At 48.8% G+C, this 22,410-nt stretch overlaps 1 protein-coding gene across 4 annotated transcripts; it reads right to left on the reverse strand.

The window, feature by feature from the left end:
- Nucleotides 1-1,402: 1,402 nt before the first annotated feature.
- On the reverse strand, nt 1,403-22,324 carry CCM2L (CCM2 like scaffold protein). Of its 4 annotated transcripts, none has more exons than XM_086332505.1 (10): nt 22,230-22,324; nt 19,688-19,855; nt 17,430-17,513; nt 17,140-17,320; nt 15,857-16,317; nt 13,204-13,339; nt 11,047-11,110; nt 8,586-8,715; nt 7,954-8,092; nt 1,403-3,406 (listed from the first exon to the last, which is right to left on the reverse strand). In XM_086332505.1, exons 1-10 carry the CDS (start codon nt 22,257-22,259, stop codon nt 3,096-3,098), a joined length of 1,704 nt encoding a protein of 567 aa, XP_086188631.1. In that variant the 5' UTR covers nt 22,260-22,324; the 3' UTR covers nt 1,403-3,095. The 4 variants fall into 4 exon arrangements, with proteins under 4 accessions (XP_086188631.1, XP_086188630.1, XP_086188632.1 ...); XM_086332504.1 differs by having other exon boundaries at nt 17,140-17,323; XM_086332506.1 differs by lacking the exon at nt 22,230-22,324 and adding an exon at nt 20,273-20,392 and having other exon boundaries at nt 17,140-17,323.
- Between the last annotated feature and the right edge of the window lie 86 nt (nt 22,325-22,410).

Below are 22,410 nucleotides of genomic sequence, written 5' to 3' on the forward strand. Positions count from 1 at the left end.
TTGAAAATATAAAAATTAAAAATTTGTTCAGAGGAAGATACCACAGACCAGTGGTTCGCAGTATGGTCCTTGAACCATTACCATCATCCGAGTACTTGTTAAAAACAGAAGTTCTTGAACTTCCCTGGTGGTACAGTGGATAAGAATCCGCCTGCCAATGCAGGAGACATGGGTTTGATTCCTGGTCTGAGAAGATTCCACGTTCCACAGAACAACTAAGCCCTTGCACCTTGACTACCGAGCCCCAGCTCTGGAGCCCATGAGCCACAACTCTGAGCCTGTGTATTGCAACTACTGAAGCCCGCGAGGCCTGGAGCCTGTGTTTCACAACAAGAGAAGGCATTCCAATGAGAAGTCTGTGCACAGCAACGAAGAGGAGCCCCCATTTGCCACCACTAGAGTAAGCCCATGCCCACCAACGAAGACCCAGTGCAGTCAAAAATAAATAAATAAATAAATATTTTTAAAAGCCACAAGTTCTTAGGGTGTCCCTGGTGATCCAGTGGTTAAGACTTTGCCTTCCAGTGCACAGGGTGTGAGCTCAATCCCTGGCTGAGAGCTAAGATCCCACAGGCCTCGTGGCCCAAAACCCAAAATGTAAATCAGAAACAATATTGTAAAAAATTCAATAAAGATTAAAAAAATATTAAATAAGTAAATGCTAAAAACACACAAACACACACAAGTACTTGGGCCCCATCTCTGTTCTATTAAGTCAGAAACTCTGGGGTGGGGATCAGCAATCTGTGTTTTATAGAGCCTTCCAGGAGATTCTGATGCATGCTAAAGTTTGGCAACCACTGCCATAAATAAACTTAATAGATGGGCAAGGGACTAGGAAAAGATGTTTATAAAAATATCCAACAAGGGATTAAAACCTAAAAGGTATAAACTACTCCTGCAAATCAACAAGAAAAAGACAGGGAACCCAAATGATAATGGGGAAAAGATATGAGCAGACAATACTGAAGGGGAAGCCTAAATGCCTGACAACTATAGGAGAAGGTTCTGAATCTCAGGGTCAACAGAGAAACGCAACTTAAAGCAACCTGATGCCACCTTACACCCAAATAGGCAAAAGGTTAGAAAGTCAGATGATGGAAAAGTCGCTGATAACATGGGGAGACAGTATCCTTCACACACTACTGGTGTAGTCATTCTAGCGAATTTTAGTGAAAATGAAAACATATATACCCTATGATCTACTCTTGGGTATAGAGCCCAAAGAAATTTTCGCACAGCCCCACAAGGGTCATGCACAAAGATTTTCATCACAGTGTGGTTTATGCTAAGAGGAAATCAGAAACAACCTGAGCGTCCATCAGTGGATGCTCAGCTTGGAATATTTTGCAGTGGTTGGATGTAATAAGTTAGGTTTTTACACAGGAAGGAAACAACAGAATGAGTTTGTTACATAATACCATTTATGTAATGTAAACACACACACAAGACATTATACATTTTGTGTCCGGGGACATATATCAACACATAGAGATGGGTACCCATGGTGGGGAGGAGAAGGATTTCGGGGATGTGTGGATGAAGTCTGGGGAATATAAAACGAAGTAAGACATCAGTTCAGTTCAGTCAGTTGTGTCCGACTCTTTGCGATCCCATGGACTGCAGCACGCCAGGCTTCCCTGTCCATCACCAACTCCTGGAGCTTGCTCAAACTCATGTCCATAGAGTCGGTGATCAGAAGGGCCTTTTGTGGGTCAGTTATGATGGGACAGTCATTTGCCATGAACTGAGAATGAATCAGGGAACTTGCTGAATCCAAGCCCTAGTAATATTAATGATATTACTTTAACAATGGCGATAATAGTACCTACCTCATGGTAAGTACCTTGTGTCTGGCCATGTAAAGTTCTACAGATAAATTTTAGCTCTTCTAGGCAATTCTCTTGCCTCTTCTGAGGGCTTCTTTCAGCCTCTGAGCCTTTCCTGAGGCTGTGCAAGTTCTGTCTTTATGCTGACTTTTCTCCCCCTCCAATTCTGTCTTTGGATTTCTTTGACTACCTGAGATGCGATGGCTGGTCTGCAGAATCTTTTCATTTGAACTTTGAGCATGAATGGAGTCGGGCTGTAATAGAGCTGTGAGGGGCAAGTTCTATTTTCTCCTCCCAAACTGTGAGTTCCCTGAGGGTCTTCCTACATCTCACCCTCACCTCAGTTCGTGTCCCGTTGCACACAGCTAAAGACAGGTTAACTGAGTCAGAAAGTGTTCGATGTGGAAGGGAACAGCATTTATTGATCACTTATCATGTGTTAGACCTAGCACTAAGGTCTTGACCTTCAGTAATCCCTATGACCCCCTTGTGAGGTGGGTGGGGTTAGAAGAAAAAATGGGAGAGGCAGAGAGGCTAGGACACCTATCAGACAGGGAGCCCAGCCTGTCCTGCTCCAATTGCAAGATCTGAACAAGTAACTTGTTCATAGCCTTAGGGTGGGGGCTGGGACCCAGATCACGCACCTCTGGGTCGACTCTTGGTAGAAAGAAACCTCTATTCCACACTAAAGATCTAAGTCCATCTGCAAAGGGGAGACCCTGCCTCTTAGAGCTTCAGAAAGACCCTTTGCACGATTTAGTATGGCCAGCGTGAGGTAATATCTAAGGGGAATCAGGAGACTCCCTCCAGTTTCTTCTCTGGAACCTCAGTTTCTCAAACTGTAAAATAGGAAAAGAGGTCTTCAGGCTCGGGGAATTCTTTTCTCAACCGGCCAGCAGGTGGAGCACACTCTCCATCACTCGCTTGGCCTCCAGAAAGTTGCGGAGTCTCGAGTGTCCGTCCAGAGGCCGAACCTTCGGGCTATCGGGACAGAGAAGTTCGCCGCCCTCCCCGACCGGCAGAGGGAGCTACTGAGCCCCGCTTAGGGTCCCGCCCCTGCAGGACATTCTCCGTCCTGCAGGGACCCGGGGCAGGGGACCGGTAGGGACAGACCCCCGCCCCCGGAGCGCGGAGCCCCGGGTTGGGGTCTGGGGAGGAGATCCTGGGGATGGATCACACAAACGCACAGACAAGGGCGCATGAGACTCAGAGGCGGGAGCGCGGAGCCACCCGCTCGCCCGCCCTCTGCAGGGACGGCGGCACAGGCTACAGGTAGTTGTCCTCGGCCGCGTCGCCCCCGCCCGGGGAGTCCCGGGCCTCTTCATCCGTGCTTTCGTCATCGTCGGGGGCCAGCGCCTCGATGTCGTGCGTTATGTCTGTCAGCAGCCGGTGGAAGGCCTGCGCCTCCGGCCGCTGGGCGCCGTCATAGCTGCGCACCGCTGACGCCGACGTGGAGCTCATGCTGCGCTTGATGCGGCCGAAGCTGTCGGTGAGGATGCCGCCCTCGCGGATGCCCACGCCCTCCAGGAAGCCTTCGAAGTAGCCAATGTCCTGGTCCGGAATGAAGGGCCTCATCCCTGCGGGTCGGGTCGAGGGCCAGGGTGATTCCTCGGGGTCAGCCCTTCCCCTCCCACCTTCGCTGGAGGGCGGAGTTCAGATCCCCGGCCCTGCCACTCGCTGGCTGTGTGGCTTGCACAACTCCTTGACTCTCTGAGCTGGAGAATAATGGTACAGTGCCCCGTACACATTTAAATGCTCACTGCATGTTAGCTTATTCTTGTTATCATTATTATTTCGATGGTTATATTCCTATTTATTCGTTATGTGCTGTGCTTAGTCGCTCGGTTGTGTCCCACTCTTTGTGACCCCATGGACTCAATAAGTAGCCTCAATAAGTATTCTGAGCCTTACTGTCCTCACCTGTAAAGCGGAGGTAATTGCACCTGTTCTCCCGGGCTGTAAGGATTAAATAAGGTTCTTAGCACACACTGGGCAGCCCATTTGACTTCTGTTTTACTTCTGTCACTACTTACTGGCTTTATGACTTATGTACTTTGTTTCTTTCAGCCTCAATTTTCTCATCTGCAAAATGGAGGCAAGTCATAGTTTCAACTTTCAGTACCGAGGGCCTTCAACCAGATGATCCTTTGGCACATGTTAACAGCCAAGTACATGTTAGCTTATTAAGAATCATCATTCCTGGGACTTCCCTGGTAGTCCAGTGGTTAAGGCTTGGCCTTCCAATCAAAGGAGTGCAGATTCAATTCCTGGTCTAGGAGCTAATATCCCATATGCCTCAGGGCCAACAAAACCAAAACATAAAAGAGAAGCAATATTATAACAAGTTGAATAAAAACTTAAAGAAAAAAAGGATTATCATTCCTCTTACTGTTATCATTAGCCCTCTTCACTAGCTCCATGACCTTGGACGAGTTCCTTAGCCTCTCTGAATTTTGGATGCCTCGTGGGGTAAAATGGGAAGTGTCATGCCCTCTTGCAGCTTTGCTGTGAAGGTGAAATGGTTACACCTGTGCTCTCTTTCCCGGCTCCGTGACTGCAGACAAGTCCCTTCCCCTCTCCGCACTTTGGTTTCCTTGTTTGTCTTGTGGATCTCATGATGTGGCTTTCAGTTCAGTTCAGTTCAGTTGCTCAGTCGTGTCCGACTCTTTGCGACCCCATGAATCACAGCACGCCAGGCATCCCTGTCCATCACCAACTCCTGGAGTTCACCCAGACTCACGTCCATCGAGTCAGTGATGCCATCCAGCCATCTCATCCTCTGTTGTCCCCATCTCCTCCTGCCCCCAATCCCTCCCAGCATCAGAGTCTTTTCCAATGAGTCAACTCTTCACATGAGGTGGCCAAAGTACTGGAGTTTCAGCTTTAGCATCATTCCTTCCAAAGAAATCCCAGGGCCGATCTCCTTCAGAATGGACTGGCTGGATCTCCTTGCAGTCCAAGGGACTCTCAAGAGTCTTCTCCAACACCACAGTTCAAAAGCATCAATTCTTCGGCGCTCAGCCTTCTTCACAGTCCAACTCTCACATCCATACATGACCACTGGAAAAACCATAGCCTTGGCTAGACGGACCTTTGTTGGCAAAGTAATGTCTCTGCTTTTCAATATGCTATCTAGGTTGGTCATAACTTTCCTTCCAAGGAGTAAGCGTCTTTTAATTTCACGGCTGCAGTCACCATCTGCAGTGATTTTGGAGCCCAGAAAAATAAAGTCTGACACTATTTCCACTGTTTCCCCATCTATTTCCCATGAAGTGATGGGACCAGATGCCATGATCTTCGTTTTCTGAATGTTGAGCTTTAAGCCAACTTTTTCACTCTCCACTTTCACTTTCATCAGGAGGCTTTTTAGTTCCTCTTCACTTTCTGCCATAAGGGTGGTGTCATCTGCATATCTGAGGTTATTGATATTTCTCCCAGCAATCTTGATTCCAGCTTGTGCTTCTTCCAGCCCAGCATTTCTCATGATGTACTCTGCATAGAAGTTAAATAAGCAGGGTGACAATATACAGCCTTGACGTACTCCTTTTTCTATTTGGAACCAGTCTGTTGTTCCATGTCCAGTTCTAACTGTTGCTTCCTGACCTGCATACAGATTTCTCAAGTGGCAGATCAGGTGGTCTGGTATTTCCATCTCTTTCAGAATTTTCCACAGTTTATTGTGATCCACACAGTCAAAGGCTTTGGCATAGTCAAAAAAGCAGAAATAGATTTTTTCTGGAACTCTCTTGCTTTTTCCATGATCCAGCGGATGTTGGCAACTTGATCTCTGGCTCCTCTGCCTTTTCTAAAACCAGCTTGAATATCAGGAAGTTCATGGTTCACATATTGCTGAAGCCTGGCTTGGAGAATTTTGAGCATTACTTTACTAGCGTGTGAGATGAGTGCAATTGTGCGGTAGTTTGAGCATTCTTTGGCATTGCCTCTCTTTGGGATTGGAATGAAAACTGACCTTTTCCAGTCCTGTGGCCACTGCTGAGTTTTCCAAATTTGCTGGCATATTGAGTGCAGCACTTTCATAGCATCATCTTTCAGGATTTGAAATAGCTCAACTGGATTCCATCACCTCCACTAGCTTTGTTCGTAGTGATGCTAAGGCCCACTTGACTTCACATTCCAGGATGTCTGGCTCTAGGTCAGTGATCACACCATCGTGATTATCTGGGTCATGAAAATCTTTTTTGTACAGTTCTTCTGTGTATTCTTGCCATCTCTTCTTAATATCTTCTGCTTCTGTTAGGTCCATACCATTTCTGTCCTTTATCGAGCCTATCTTTGCATGAAATGTTCCCTTGGTATCTCTCATTTTCTTGAAGAGATCTCTAGTCTTTCCCATTCTGTTGTTTTCCTCTATTTCTTTTCATTGATCACTGAGGAAGGCTTTCTTATCTCTTCTTGCTATTCTTTGGAACTCTGCATTCAGATGCTTATATCTTTCCTTTTTTCCTTTGCTTTTCGCTTCTCTTCTTTTCACAGCTATTTGTAAGGCCTCCCCAGACAGCCATTTTGCTTTTTTGCATTTCTTTTCCATGGGGATGGTCTTGATCCCTGTCTCCTGTACAATGTCATGAACCTCTGTCCATAGTTCATTAGGTACTCTGTCTATCAGATCTAGGCCCTTAAATCTATTTCTCACTTCCACTGTATAATCATAAGGGATTTGATTTAGGTCTTGCCTGAATGATCTAGTGGTTTTCCCTACTTTCTTCAATTTAAGTCTGAATTTGGCAATAAGGAGTTCATGATCTGAGCCACAGTCAGCTCCTGGTCTTGTTTTTGCTGACTATATAGAGCTTCTCCATCTTTGGCTGCAAAGAATATAATCAATCTGATTTTGGTGTTGACCATCTGGTGATGTCCATGTGTAGAGTCTTCTCTTGTGTTGCTGGAAGAGGGTGTTATGACCAGTGCATTTTCTTGGCAAAACTCTATTAGTCTTTGCCCTGCTTCATTCCGTATTCCAAGGCCAAATTTGCCTGTTATTCCAGGTGTTTCTTTGCTTCCTACTTTTGCATTCCAGTCCCCTATAATGAGAAGGACATCTTTTTTGGGTGTTAGTTCTAAAAGGTCTTGTAGGTCTTCATAGAACCGTTCAACTTCAGCTTCTTCAGCGTTACTGGTTGGGGCATAAACTTGGATTACTGTGATATTGAATGGTTTGCCTTGGAAACAAACAGAGATCATTCTGTTGTTTTTGAGACTGCATCCAAGTACTGCATTTCAGACTCTTTTGTTGACCATGATGGCTACTCCATTTCTTCTGAGGGATTCCTGCCCGCAGTAGTAGATATAATGGTCATCTGAGTTAAATTCACCCATTCCAGTCCATTTTAGTTTGCTGATTCCTAGAATGTCGACATTCACTCTTGCCATCTCTTATTTGACCACTTCCAATTTGCCTTGATTCATGGACCTGACATTCCAGGTTCCTATGCAATATTGCTCTTTACAGCATCGGACCTTGCTTCTATCACCAGTCACATCCACAGCTGGGTATTCTTTTTGCTTTGGCTCCATCTCTTCATTCTTTCTGGAGTTATTTCTCCACTGATCTCCAGTAGCATATTGGGCACCTACTGACCTGGGGAGTTCCTCTTTCAGTATCCTATCATTTTGCCTTTTCATACTGTTCATGGGGTTCTCAAGGCAAGAATACTGAAGTGGTTTGCCATTCCCTTCTCCAGTGGACCACATTCTGTCAGATCTCTCCACCATGACCTGCCCATCTTGGGTTGCCCCACGGGCATGGCTTAGTTTCATTGAGTCAGACAAGGCTGTGGTCCTAGTGTGATTAGATTGACTAGTTTTCTGCGTGTATGGTTTCCGTATGTCTGCCCTCTGATGCCCTCTCACAACACCTACCGTCTTACTTGGGTTTCTCTTACCTTGGGCGTGGGGTATCTCTTTACGGCTGCTCCAGCAAAGCGCAGCCGCTGCTCCTTACCTTGGACGAGGGTAGGTACCTCTCCTCACTGCCGCCCTTCCTGACCTTCAACGTGGGATACCTCCTCTAGGCCCTCCTGCGCCCATGCAGCCACGGCTCCTTGGACGTGGGGTTGGTCAAAGGGTAAAGAGTGAACACTCCCAGCCTGGGCAGGGGGCTCACCAAGCAGGAGGAACTTGCGCCGGTCTCCGTAGAGCTTCAGCAGGCCTGCGCAGTAGTCCTGGATGGGCAGACCTAGCCGGTACTCCCGAAGCAGCAGCGCAAACTGCTGGATCTCTGGGGGCCCCAGCTTAGTCCGCAACTGTGGGTGCACCATTTGAAATTACTCCCCTGCCTAAAATACCCAGAGCTGGATGTATCCAGCCCAGCCCTCCTCTGAAAAGCTGGCCTCCTGGGGGACATCCAGACCCCTTGGGCTGCATCTAAGAGTGGGATGTGGACTCAAGCTGCCTAATTTAAAATCCTGGCCCCTTTACTGACCAGCTCTGTGATCATGAGCAGATGATAACCTCCTTAACCCTTGCTTTCCTCATCGCAAAGTGAGAATAATGATGGCACTTCCCTCTTGGGTTGTTGAAAGATGAAAGGAGATGATAGATTATAGGTGCTCAGAACAGTGCCCGGTATAAAGCCAGCACTCACTGCTAGCTGTTCATTAAGGTCTTTCATGGCTGACTCCGTTTATTCTCCGAATGTCATGCCCTGCCCTGACCTCTGAGGTCTTACACTTCAGTTATGCCCCGGATTGTTCATGATTCCTGAAATACCTGGCCACCCTGCCTGCCCCAGCTCACCGTGACCATGTAATCCTGTAACTGCTCGAGGCCCAGGCCGCTGTGGTCGCTGCTGCTGCAGTGGGAGCCATGGAAAGAGGGTGTGGACGTGCCGCTGTAACAGGCTTCAAATGTGTCCTGGGAGCTGTTGCTGCAGGAACAGAGGGAAGGGGCCTCACTCCCTCTCTCCAGCTCCTCACCATGCGGTAGGCTGAAGGTGGGAGGGAACAGCCACCCATACCCTGGGACTGAGCCCTCCTCCTGGACCCCATTTTGGCCCTCGAGGTCTCCTGTGATCTGGCCCTGCACCACCTCTTAAGCCTTGCCTCACCCTTGCTGCTTAGGCTCAGGCCACCTGTCTTCTTGCTTTTCCTCTAATACTCCAAGTACCTCCTCACCTCTGGGCCTTTGGCCATGCTATTACCTCGGCCTGGAATGCCTCTCTTTCCCTGTTGTGTGCTCAGCTAACTCTTCCTCATCATTGCATTTTAAAAGTCACCTCCTCGGGAGAGTTCTCCCTGATCCCTCCTGACCAAGTTAGACCCTCTGTCCAATATGATCACAAAGTCTATAAATCTACCCATGACATGGAGGCCTTTCCAATGCCCCCGCCAAATGTCCTTTCTAGCCACTCTGTCCCTCACATCCTCTGTCGCAGTCTCAGTGGCCTCCTGGCTGCTCCTCAGCCTAGCCAAGCATATCCTGCCTCAGCCTCCTTGCACTTGCTGTTCTCTCTACCTGGAGTGCTCTTCCCCTTTTTATCCATCAGGTCTCAGTTCAAGTGTCGTCACCTTGGAGAGGCCCTCCTGACTCCCCAGATGAGGCAGGGTTTTTGCAGCCACTCTCTGAGCTTCCCGGTCATGTTTCTTACTGTTGATGCTTATTGCTACTAAATAATGATTTCCCTGTCCCTTTGCCACACTTCAAGCATGCATGAGCAGAGACCTTGGTTTTCTCTGTTTGCTGAGTACCTCCTCTGTGCCAAGCACAGGTCTCATTCTTGCCCTGCTCCCCCTGTATCCCTAGCACACAGCACAGCACACAGGGATGCTGAGGCAGGATCTGCACGGTGAGTCTGAGGAGCAGCCAGAAGGCCACTGTGGCTGCGACAGAGGGTATGGGGACAGAGTGGTTAGAGAGGACATTTGGTGGGGGCATCAGAAAAGCCTCTGTGTCATGGGTAGGTACAGAGTAGGTACTCAATAAATATTGCTTAAATAAAAGTCAGCCTTGGGCTCTGCCTCCTGGTCTCTATGTTGTTCCAGAACCATCGTCAATGATTAGCTCTATAGAAGCACTGTACGTTTAGTGTGGATTCTAAGCCTACTTGGGTTCAAACCCCAGGCCAACAACTTACTAGCTTCTTGACCTTGTGTCAAGTTACTTAACTTCTCTATTTTCCAATTTCTCTAGCTATAAAATGGGATGGTAAAAAATTGGTGTCGTGAGAAATAGAGTTTTTAAATGAAGTGCATTATAAAATAGCCCTTGGCACATAGCACATTCAAAAGTTACTCATTGTCCTGACTATTGTCTCTCTAGCATACAGCAGATTGTTTAAGGACTGGCCTAAGGGCACACAGTATTAGGCAAATACATTGCTGCTAAAAAGTTGGTGGGGGGGAAGTAAGGCATATATCACCGGCAGACACTTGCCCTTGTCCAAAGGCCTTAGCAACAGAATTACGGTGACCAACGTGTCTCACTTTTCCTGGGACTTTCCTAGTTTTAGTACTGAAAATTTCATGTCCTGGGGAACATCTAAATCCTGAGCAAACTGGGGTGGTTGATCATCCAAAATAGAACCCTAGACAATGTTCTGCACTGAGACTTTTTTAAAAACCCTGTGTTTTCCAGTCCTGCTTATAGCTAGTTGTGGCTATGAGACCACGTTCTGGCCAACAAGATGTAAGCAGAAGCCATCAGGTGGAAATTTTAGCAAAGAATTAAAGACCTGCTGTGATGGTTGGAGCTATTACCACTATTTTGGCCCATGAGGTGATTTGGAGGATGAAAGCAAGTGTTAGGGAGGCTGGAAAGATACGTCTGGGTCCTTGATGACCACAAGGCCATGAACTCCTGGTCTACTTTATGTAAGAGGGAGGGGGAGGGGGAGGAAACTCTTGTTTAAACGGCTCTTTTTTAGAGTTTTCTATTCCATGAAGCCAAAATGATTTTTTGGCATTATTTGTGATTTTGGCCTCTGCAGGCCATTGAGTGTCTGGATGACTGGGGAAGAGCGGCAGGGTCCTGTGGACCTAGTTCTGGCTTCTGGCTGCCTTGTCTCTCTCTCTGGGGTTTGGATTCTATCAGCTCACTAGAGCCTCAGGCTCAGAGACCAGTGTCTCAGCACAAATCAAAGTGGAGTCACTTTCCCCCATCTTCTCTTGCCCACAGGGTCTCAAGAGTGCCCAGAGGACCAGTCCTGTTTGTGCAGGGACAGAGGGACCAGAGTGGGATCCCTGGCCAGGGCAGTACCCACAAGGAGCTGCAGCAGCTGAAGTCCGCGTCGTAGGCATAGGTCCCGTCAGTGCGGCAGCTCTCACCTGGGGGCAGCAGAGAGAGGGCAGTGAGTGGTGGCAAAGCAGGGACCAATATCCCCGGGTCCCTGAGGCCCCAAGCTCAGCCCCACCCTGGAGTAAAGATGGCGGCTGGAGCAAGGATGGCCTTGTAAGCAATCGTACAGGAGTTAGCTTACGCACTGAGTGAAACGGGCAGCCACTGGAAGATTGTGACCAGGATTCCTGCCCCCACCACCAACACAGAGACAACCTTGGGCAACCCACCTCTTCCTCCTGGCCCTCACCTTCCCCAAGGTTGGGACAACACCACCTTCCTGCCTACTCATGGGGACCTTGGGGAGAGCAAGCCAGGGACCAGTTGCTGTAGGGTTTGTAAGCCATATATGTTTGAGAGAGAGAGACAGAAAAAAAAAGACCTTTGGAGGGAAGGAGGTCAAAATCATGAGGAGAAAGGAGCACCAGGTACAGAGAATTTGCTCTGTACCTGACCCTGGTACAGGTACTGGCCTCCCCCTTGGCTCACTTAGTGGCACTTCCTCAGGATACTCCCCTGACTTTCCAGGTCAGGCTGGTTTCTCATTATATATTTTCCTACAAGAGTGTGTGGTTGCATTTTATTTGTGTAACTATTTCTTTTAAAGTAGGTTATTTTTCTTAAGAAAACAAAAACAGGATTTCCCTGGTAGTCCAGTGGTTGAAAATCCACCTGCCGATACAAGGGACATTGGTTCGATCCCTGGTCCAGCAAGATTCCACATGCTGCGGGGCCACTAAGACCATGCACCTTGAAGCCTGCGCTCTGCAACAAGAGATGTCATCACAATGAGAAGCGTGCGCACCACAACTACGGAGTAGCCCCCGCTTGCTGCAACTAGAGGAGCTCCACAAGCAGCAGTAAAGGCCAGTATGGCCCAAAGAAATATTTTTATTTATTTGAGTACATCGGGTCTTCCTTGTGGCACACGGGATCTTTAGTTAAAGCATGCGAAATTTTGGTTGCAACATGTGGGATCTAGTTCTCTGGCCAAGGATTGAACCGGAACCCCTGGCTTGGGAGCATAAAGTCCTAGCCATTGAATCACCAGGGAAGTCCCTGTGTAACAATTTAATTACTGTCAGCTGATTTCAGCAATGCAAGCCTCCGAGGGAGGACCATGTCTGATTTTAGTCACCAGTGCATCCTGGGGATTAGCAGGATCCAACACTCAGGTGTTCAAGAAATATTTGTTGAATTATCTTATTTATTTCTCCATCATCCCTGGGAGAGTCAATGAACTTTCCCAGATTCTCAACAACCACAGTTGCCACAGATGGGAGTGCCTCCAGGAGGAAAGAGCCCACTCCCTGTTGCTGGAGCTATGCAAACAGGGACCACCCTGAGGGAGCTCTGGCTGAGGAAGTTCACTCTGGGGCCTTGAAGGAGGCATGTTGCAGATGGAAGCTTTAGAATCAGGTGCACTTGGGTTTGAATCCTGACTCTGTCATTTGCCAGCTGTGTGACCTTGAGACATTTATTGACCGCTCTGAGCCTTAATAGCCTCGTCCATTAAAACTGGATTCATAAGGCCTCAGTTCTTTCATCCATTCAGAAAATACACCTTAAGCGTCTGGCCCTGATCCTCCACTAGGAACAGGGGACACAGTGGTAAACAGGACAGATGAGGTTGTTATGAGGATTATAAACATGTGACACGTTGGGTCTGTGCTTGGCACATAGCTGGTGCTCAGCAAATCTCTGTTGATTTCATCTGCATTCCAGCCCTTGACAGCATTCAAGGACCAGTCTTGAAATCTTGGTTTTGACCTAGAGTCCTAGTAGGGCTAGATGGCTCAGTAAACAGACAATGCCCCTGGGATGCCAAAATACAAAAGGGAGAGAGAGTTCACCTCTAAAGGGCTTATTATAAAGCTAGGCTTGAGGTCATTATGAAATTGGACATTTTATTTTAGCTATATATTGGGGGTACACTGTAATTGCTGTAGAAGTCAGGACCCCTAAAGGCTTTTGTTGGCCCCAGTCTTGGGACATATCACCCCCTACCCTGCCCCTGACCCCCACCTCCTCTGGCCTTTCAGGATGATTCGCAGGAAGGTTGGCCAGGAATTGGAATACTCACTGCGGCTACAGAGCCACGGCCGTTCAGGCGTGGATGTGTAGTGGTAACCGGCCCGGTCCACGCACTCAATGCTTTGGTCCCCGTAGATGATCTGGAAGACCTGACAGATGAGGGCACAGGACTCCTCAGCAGCATCCTTGTCCAGAGAGAAGGATAGAGCTCAGTCCCTCTTCTGTGATCAGGATGCCCCTGCTTCCTGAAAACGCAGTGTGAGCGGGCACACAAGGGCACACACTCAACTATGGGCGACTTTAGAGCCACTCTAAGGTCATTTTCCATCAAAATTATCTAGCCATGCTCTGGGTGGCTTCTATAGAAATAGCCGTTTACTGGTCTTTCTAGAATCGTGTGAAAACTGTAACTCTCATGCTCTGAAAAGTACACACAGGTACCCCCAGTTTATGGGAGAATTATGGGCCTTCCTGAAGCTTATGCTAAATTAAACATTAGCATGCTTATGCTAAATTAAATTAAGTTTACACGTAGGAAGCTGAAACCCAGAGACTAAAGTGATTAGCCAGGGCTAGAACCCTGGTCTCCTAATACCTAGTAAGAGGAGGAAGAATTACATGTATGAAAATGTTAGGCTCAACATAGTTATTGTGCCATATTTAGATGTGAGCTTCCTGGCACCCAGGGCAAAAATGGAAGCAGGATGAATATATAAACTTCAGTCCCTGATAGAAGGAAGGTATTTAGCTTCTTGGGTAACACTTTTTTGAGATGGCGAATTTGAAGAGGAATTTGCCTTTTTGGTTTACCTCTTTAGTAAGAGATATAGAAAGACAACTAATAAAGAGTCCATCTTTATGAAGTCATTTCTCATTTTGTGCTTCTAAAAAAGTCAGCCCAGGGTGTAAATTAAAATGTAACCTTAGGACAGGCATCTTGGGATGAGGGAGTAAAGTTATCATTAAACCAGGATTGATCCTTATAATAACCCTATTAAGTGGACAGAGAAGACGGGATCCTTATTTCATGACAGTGGATAAGTGACTCACACAGCAGGCTCATGGCTTTGGTTAATATTGGCACCCAGGTTTTTTGACTCTAACTCCTGTACCCTTCTTGGGACCATGATGCCTCAGATTGGAGGCCAGAGGCTCAGATACTCCCGGAAAAAAGCCTTATTTATTTACTCATTCTACAAATTATTACTTATTTCCACTGTGTGGCAGGCACTGTGCTGGGTTATGGAGTCTCAGAGGTGAATTAGGTAAGGCCTAAAGCCCTCTCAGCCTAGAGGAATAAACAGGGCACACTGGTGCCTATGCCTGGAATGGACTTTCTTGGCTCTTTGCCCTGCTGCTTCCTTCTCTCTTCCACATTTCAGTTTAAAAGGCACAAACTCACTTTCCCTCTGAAAAATGGATCTCCTTCCTCCTTATCATTTCAAGTTGCCTGTTTTTTTCTTGGTCCCTATCACAACATATCCTAATATATTATGAACTAATCCATCTACTCAATATATTTATTGAGCAGCTAGGAAATGGCAACTCACTCCAGTATTCTTGCCTGGAGAATCCCGTGGACAGAGGAGCCTGGTGGGCTATAGTCCATGGGGTTGCAAAGAGTTGGACATGACTGAAGTGACTTAGCATGAACGCATACATATGCCAGGCACTTTTCTAGGTGCCAAGGATAAATGAGAAAGTGTTTCGAGTCAGCTCCATAGCCTGAGTTTACTGGTTACTATCCACCTTTCTTTCTAAAGAGGCACCGTGTCTATTTTGTTCACCACATGGGATTTATACATAGGGGGAGTTCAAGACCCTGGGTCAGAGAAAAAGCTTACAAGTCTCAGGGTTTGAAGGTGTCCGCTAGACAGTGAGCTCCCTAAGAGAGGACACTAATTATGTCTTGTTCATTTCTGTATCCATGGCACCTAGACCAATGCCTAGCAGAAGCTGGTACTCAATGAACATGGTCAAATAAATAAAAGCAAGGGTGAATGTGGAGGATAGAGGGTGGAGCAAGAATGGCGGGAAATCTTATGCTTTGGGTGATAACCGTTGTTACCAAGAACACAGGCTCTGAACTTTTGGGTCCCAGTGTTGAAATCACTGCCTGCTTCCTGTGTGACCTTGCACAAGTTGCTTAGCCTCTGTGTCTGTTTCCTTCTCTGTAGAATAGGAATGATGGTAATATTTGCCTCTAGGGGTTAACGTGAGAAGAAAATGATTAATACTGGTTTCCTGTCTGGCACAGGTCGGGCACTCAATTCGTGCTGGAAATTACTGTCCTCATGATTCTTACTGTGGTAGTGCGGAGACTGACGACTTTGGGGAAAGAGGAGGGCTGGAGGAGAGATTAGATCAAGTCTGGGCCATTTTGAGCTTTCATCCCTCCGGGACAAGTAAGGGGACGGTGTCCCTGAGGTGTCCCGGAGCTGGAGGGTAGAAGCCTTTTGCCGTTATGGGCACACAGTACCTGAAATCCTGGAGAGTAGGGCCAAAAGAGGGAGATGAAAAGGGGCGAGGGGACGGGGGAGTGAGGGCGGAGGGTTGCGGGGGTGGGGGCGGAGGGATAGGGGGAGGGGGTGGCGGGGACAGAGGGATGGGGAGCGGGAGGGGGCGGTGCGGAGGGATGGGGGCGGGGGTGAAGACATGCCCTGGAGGCAGGGTGCAGGGACTCAGGGTGCCCTCGGGCTCACCCTGTTGGCCACAGCCAGAATGACCAAGTTGCAGTAGGCGTCGGGGCTGGGGTCCTGCGGGTCGAGCGGGTTGGGGCCCGGGTGACGCCGCTCCCAGCTGCCACCGCCGCCACCCGCCTGCCTCCGTTCCCAGCTGCCGCCTGGCTTTCCTGTGCCGCCGCCGCCGCCGGCGTGCCGCCGCTCCCAGCTGCCGCTGAACGTCTGCCGCCGCTCCCAGCTGCCCGACGCCCGCGCCCCGGCGCGCTGGCGCTCCAGGCTGCCGCCGCCGCCGCCCCCGGCCCGGGCCTCGGCGCCTGCGCCGCCGCCCCACGCCATCCGCCAGTCCAGGCTGCAGATGGTGTGGCGCCGCTCGGTGGTGCCCACCCGCCGCTTCTCGGGCGACACGCCCGGCGGGCCCGGGTCGCGCCCCGCCCCGCCGGGGCTGGCGTCTACGCCGGCTGGCACCGGATCCACGCCCAGACCTAGGAGAGGTCGTGTGGCAGTCAAAGCAGGAGATCCAGGCTAAGCGCCCCCTCTCCCGAGGCCAGCTGGGGGTCCTGACCCGCCGCTGCGGGATGGGGATTTGGGAGTGAGTCCCCCGGCCCCTGTGCTCAGGACGCACCCCTGGCTTCAAAGTCAGGAGGCCCGACCCCGCCCCATTCCGGGTCCCTGCTTTTGGACCCCGCCCCACCCCTCAGGCTCCACCCCTGCATCTGGCCGTTCCCACCCATCCCACCCCATCCAGACGACCCTCGCCTCGGACCCTGCCGTCTGATCTGAGTAGTGGTCAGGCTATCGCCTCTCTCTTTACTGTTAATCTGACCCTGTTCTTGGTTTCGGGAACCTGTCCTTGGATCCAAGCTTCCCTTCAGCTCCGCCCCTGGCCTCAGGCCCCGCTCCTAGGATACCTCACACCTCCCACCGGGTATCTCAGCCGCGAGCTCCGCCCCCCAGTGTACGGCTCCGCCCCTAAGTGAGACTCCGCCTCTTGCCCCAGGTACCCTCTTAGCCTCAGAATTTTGCTACCCATTAATCACGCATTCGGGCCTCAGGATTCTGGCTTCTCCATCATTTCCGAGATGGTGGGTCAGGCTTCCCTCCTTCAAGCCTCAACACTGGGCTCCCTTTTCTTGCAAACAGCCGTGCCCTATCCCTAGTCTCGGGGTAGTTTGGTCAGGCCTTTCACCCCATCCTCCAGCCTCAGGCCCCGCCCCTGCCCCAGGCCACGCCCATTTCTAGGTGACGGGCGCGTTCTCTACCCCTTCCCCTCCCCGCCCTGCCCCGCCAGGCCCCGCCCACCGTACCGGTCTTCAGCACCAGCAGGTGCAGAGCGTCGTCCTGAAGGTAGGAGGCGGCGGCAATCTCGTGCGTGGGGATACGCAAGATAAGCTCCTCGTTGTCGCGCCAGGTGAGCAGCAGGCAGCGGGCCGACAGGCTCAGGATGCTGTCTTGCTCCGCCGTGGTCTTCAGCGGCAGCTCCTTCAGCTGCTGCAGGGTGGGTCGGATCTCCTGAGTCCCGGTGGCCACGGGTGGGAAACGTAGGGTGGGAAACGTAGGGGACCAGACCCTGTCCTCCCCTCTCCCGGCGCCTCACCCTGGCCGTGTCCAGCAGCTGCAGGAGCTCGTCCCGACTGGAGGGGTTCAGTGAGGAAGTGACCCAGGTGAGGTGGCCCAGGAACTGTATAGAAATGGGACGGGGGTCGGGGGTGTGGGAGAAGGGCAGAGAGAGGTCACCTTGAAGCCGCGGAGGACCCTGACCTCACTGACACCGTAAAGTTAGACTGAGATAGAAATATCTGAATTAATAATAATGGCTTGGTTATAACTGTTATTAAAGCAATCCTAGGAGCCATAGTCCTGCGAGTTTTAGGCACTCATTCATCCTTACTTTGAGGATGAGAAAACTAAGGCACAGTCAAAATAAATAACCTGCCCAGTATTATCTATAACATAAAGGGTGGAGCTGGACTCCACACACCAGAACCCACACTCTCACTGCTCACTTATTTTTGCTAATATAAGCTTACTTTATGAGCATACAGTTATTTAACTATGGCAGAAGCAAAGGTCACTGTAATAGCTTGAAAGAACAGGCCACTTGCAATTTCCCACTTGGCCTGAGTGGCTCCTGTTCATCCCAAGTACCCATGTCAACAGGTCACTGGCCTTCTTTATGATCTTGTTGCAGAAATTAAGTGGGAAGGAAAGAATATTGTATCAAGTTAGTATATAATTTTGTCAGAAAAATAAGTAAATCATTCATTCTTACTTATAGCTTAATGTTATCACACTTAAATGTCATTAAGTGTCTTCTTTCATTATTTTTAGTCTTATTCTTACAGGTGAATTCTACCAATCATATCATTTCTCTTCTTTTTATTCTCTATAAAGTTTCAGTCCCCAGTTTTTTAAGTGACTTTGTTAGCTTTTCCCTTTATAGGGTTGCCAGATAAAATACAAGATGCCAATTAAATTTGGTTTTCATGTAAACAGCTACTTTTTTAGTTTGTTTTTAAAGTAATTTTAGTCTCATGTAACACTGGGTATATATTAATACTAAAAAATACTCATTGCCTACCTGAAATTCAAATTTTTAATAAAAACTTTATTGAAGTATAATTGATTTACAATGCTTCAGGTATACAGCCCAGTGATTCGGCTGTATACATATATAATATATATATATATTCTTTTTCATATTCTTTTCCATCATAGATTATTACAAAATATCAACTATATTTCCCTGTGTTATACAATAGGTCCTTGTTGTGTATCTATTTTATATATAATGGTGTGTGTTAATCCCAAACTCCTAATTTATCCCTCCCCCTACCAACCGGGTGCCTGTTTTTGCTAAATCTGACACTCCTACCCCCATATCGATCTTTGTTGGGTAATGAGGATTCTCCACTGCTCCTTCATGGTGTGCATGAAATAGAAGTAGAGCCCTTGAGTTGGCCCAAGTCCCTGTGACTTGCAGAACTGGCTTCCTTTAATCTGGACACCATCCAAGTAGCAGTAATGTCACTGCAGTAAAATCTCACAAGACGGACTGGCTTTTCGGTGCACAGGGCACCTTCCCATCTGCTTTGCTCTTGGGGTATAGACTTTGAGCCCCGTGTTGAGATGGGAACACTGAGGCTGAGCAGATGGAGGTCACTTGCTGAGGGTTCCCAGCAAAGTGCACGTGCAGGGCTGGGTTGACTCCATGCCTCTTTCCCCTGAGCCTCCCCTGTGTAAGATAAGGCTGGTCATAGGTTGGTGTGTAGGAGAGGTAAAGTCTTTCCTGATGGGGTCCAGAACATGCCACCCTAAAATATGGCACCTCAGCACATTGACTATTTTAAGCTGAGGGAGTCAGAGGAAATGACAGCAGCAGGAAGGTCATTCAGAATTCCCCTGCATCATCCTTCTTCCCTGAAAGCAGGAGATAAATCTCCCTGGTGAAAGGTACCTTCTTTTCAGAGTACTAGCAGGAAGGGAGACCTCCTTATCACCAGAGACAGGGAACTGAGGGCCGAGAAGTCTGTATAAACAAATCTTGTTCCTCCTTTACCATGTACTACCCCTACTCCGAACCCCTCTGCCTTGTCAGTTCTTCACAGATTTATTGTTTCTTTGTCCAAAATGTATTAAAGTTTCCTCTAGTCACTTCTCAGGGTCTTCCATTCTCTCCCTGAACGTTCTCACGTACATGTGAAAATTTAATAAAATGCGTGTGCTTTTCTCCGGTTAATCTTTGTTCAGTTTAAATTTCAGACCAGGGGGAACCTAAGAGGGTCGAGGGAAACTTTCCCCCTAATCTGTTGTCCCCAGATCCTTCCCACCCTTCCCCCCTCATCCCACGCATACCTTGACCTCTTTCTCCAGATAGTCACAGAGCAGAATCTGAGGGTCGATGAGGTAGTCGGGGGGATAGAGGGGCATCGAGTGCAGGGGGCGGCGGCTCACACTGCTCCGACAGGCTGCCCGGCGCGCAGCCTTGGGGAACACCAGCCTCCGGATGGGGGACACAAAGCCCTGGGGGAGGCAAGGGCATGGGGGTAAAAGCCACTGACTTGGTCTTCTCCAGCACCAGCACTTATACGCAGCCTTGTACTTATATTATCTAATTGCATTCTGACAAAAACACTGCAGGGAGGGACAAGTTACCTCTGTGATTTCCATTTTACAGATGGAGAAACTGAGCCTCAGAAAGAGCTAGTAAGGTTACCAGCTAGTGGCTGTAGAACCAATATTCACCCTGGGCAGTCTGGCTCCAAACCTTCATTCTAAATACCCAGGTGAGGGAGTTTGAGGGAGAATGGATACATGTCTATGTATGGCTGGGTCCCTTCCCTGTTTGCCTGAAACTATCACAACATTGTTAATTGGCTAACCCCAATACAAAGTAAAAAGCTAAAAAAAATAAACACCCAGGTGACAGTAGGAACTTACCTAGGCTGGGGCAAGTACAGAAAAATATTAACATCCAATCTGGCTGAATGGTAGGTGCATAGGTATTTATTAAGCTATTTCCTATGCTTTCCTCAATATTAGAAATGATTGATTTCTAACTAATGATACCATAGTATAATCCAGTGGGCACCTGCATTAAAAATGGCCTGAATCTAGATTGAAGGAGCAAATTCTAGGGCTTCAACTCAGCCCAACAGAATTTAAACTCTCAGGAAAGTGTGAGCACTGATCTAGACCAGTGGTTCTCAGTGTGTGGTTCCTGGGTCTCCACCACCAGCAGTAGCAGCATCACCTGGGAATTTAAGAGAAATATACATTCTTGTACTCCATCCCAGACCTATTGGACCAGAAACTGGGATGAGACCCCCATGATCTGTGTTTTAACAAGCACCAGGTGATTCTGATGCCCAGTTCAAGTTTTACAATCAGTATCATGGAGCCTGGATTAAGTACAAGGAAGCTCTGAGGAATGAGATCAAGCAATCTGGGAACAAACATTCCAAGAAGAGGGCACAGCATGTGCAAAATCCTGGGGGCTGCAAGGGCTGGATGAGCACAAGCCTGGAGAAGATATGTTATAGCCATTTTGCTGTAGCCAAATGATGAGCTGAACAAGTCATAGAGGGCTTGAATGTTGGCTATGGAGGCAGGACTTTATCCCATGTATGGAGTATGTGTGTATGCCTAAGTGGACCGGGAAGGTAATTGTTTTGTCTGTGGCCCTGAACGGTCCAGCCTTGACCACTTCTCCAACTTCATCTCACTGCCCCTCACACCTGTCCTCTGGGTCTAGGGCCATATTTCAGTTCTTCCTACTTGCTATATTCCTTCCTCCCATGGAGGGGCTTTGCACACACTGTTTCCCTGCCTGAAACATTCTTTCCTACTCCCTTTCTTTCCACCTATCAGCTCAGGCTGACCAGTCTAAGGTTTAACATTCTCCCAGCACTGCATATGGAGCCTTTTGTACAATTTTACATTAATGGCTTTAAAAAACATTAATAGCTGTCTTCCCCACTAGACTGTGAGCTCCAGGGAGGGGGCAGGGACCTTGTCTGACTTTATTCACAGTGCATCATCACCAGCACCAGGCATGGTGCCTGGTATATAATAGGTACTGAATAAATATCTGTAGAAGAAAGGAACCAAGAAGCAACAAGCACCTATGTCTTGGCTCCCTTTGGAGCCCTCATAAGTCACATGGGAGCCTTTTCAAACAGTTGGATCTTGGTTTCCTGGGGGAAGAGGGCTCGGTGGGGATGGGGGTGGGAGTTGGAAGCCCAGAGGCTTCCTGGACTGCAAAGACAAACAAGTGAGATGCCCAGAGAACCAGACTAGAAAATTTCTGAGAGTCAGGAAGAAGTAAAGATCTAGGGGTTTGGGGAGTGACCCTCAGGCTGAGGCCTTTGGAACAGAACTGGTCCCTGTATAAAGATGGGGAGAGGCCAGGCTCAGCTAGAACCTGGCAGGAGGAGGAGGTAGGTGTCCCAAGCCCAGATAGGCAGCCTTGTAGCACAGACTTCCCCTGCCTGAGGTCCTTCTCCCTGATGAGGCAAGAATCAGGGGAATGGGTTTGCTTGGTGTCTGTTTTTCTGTCTGTCCTTCGGTCTGAGAAACTGCAGAGGGGAACCCCCAGGAACACCAGGGAAGCAGGTTGGGAGTGTCTCCCAGACTAATCTGGCTGGCTGGATTTTCCTGGAAGGTACCTGTCCTTCTGTTCTTTCCTGGGATGGCAGAGGCCACTAAGAGTAGGGAGACTGGTTAGAGAGTTTGAGCCCAAATGTCTGGCTGCCCAAGGGTGGAGAGAAAGGTCTTTCCAAACAAGAAGAAAGGTGCTCCTGAGCACTCACTGCCCATCACCCCACCCCCAGGCTTCTCATTTCTCCAACTCCGGGTACACTTCTCTACCCCGAACCCTTTCCAAACCCCCACCTACCTTTTTCCCTTTCTTGACTTCATATTCCATGGTGAAGCGTCCCCTCCGCTCCTGCCACCCTCCTAGCCACCCCTCCACCTTCTCCCCCCACACAGTTTCTTTGTTCTTTTTCCTGCCTGGTCGGAAACTCCACCAGCCCTGGAGTTCCTGCCCCTCCCATCTGATAGTGAGCGGCCGGGTG

Source organism: Bos grunniens, chromosome 13 (assembly GCF_055505025.1).
Source record: "Bos grunniens cultivar Pamir isolate PY7600 chromosome 13, Bosgru_T2T1.0, whole genome shotgun sequence".
In the NCBI taxonomy this organism is placed as follows: domain Eukaryota; kingdom Metazoa; phylum Chordata; class Mammalia; order Artiodactyla; family Bovidae; genus Bos; species Bos grunniens.

Bases quoted from the DNA above. Each gene is read 5' to 3' on its own strand.
- CCM2L (XM_086332504.1), bottom strand. From the start codon at position 22,259: ATGGAATATGAAGTCAAGAAAGGGAAAAAG. The intron at 17,514-19,687 runs GTATGCGTGGGA...ATTTCTATACAG, and splicing joins ATCTGGAGAAAGAGGTCAAG to TTCCTGGGCCACCTCACCTG. The intron at 3,407-7,953 runs GTGAGCCCCCTG...CCCGACCCGCAG, and splicing joins GCGCAAGTTCCTCCTGCTTG to GGATGAGGCCCTTCATTCCG.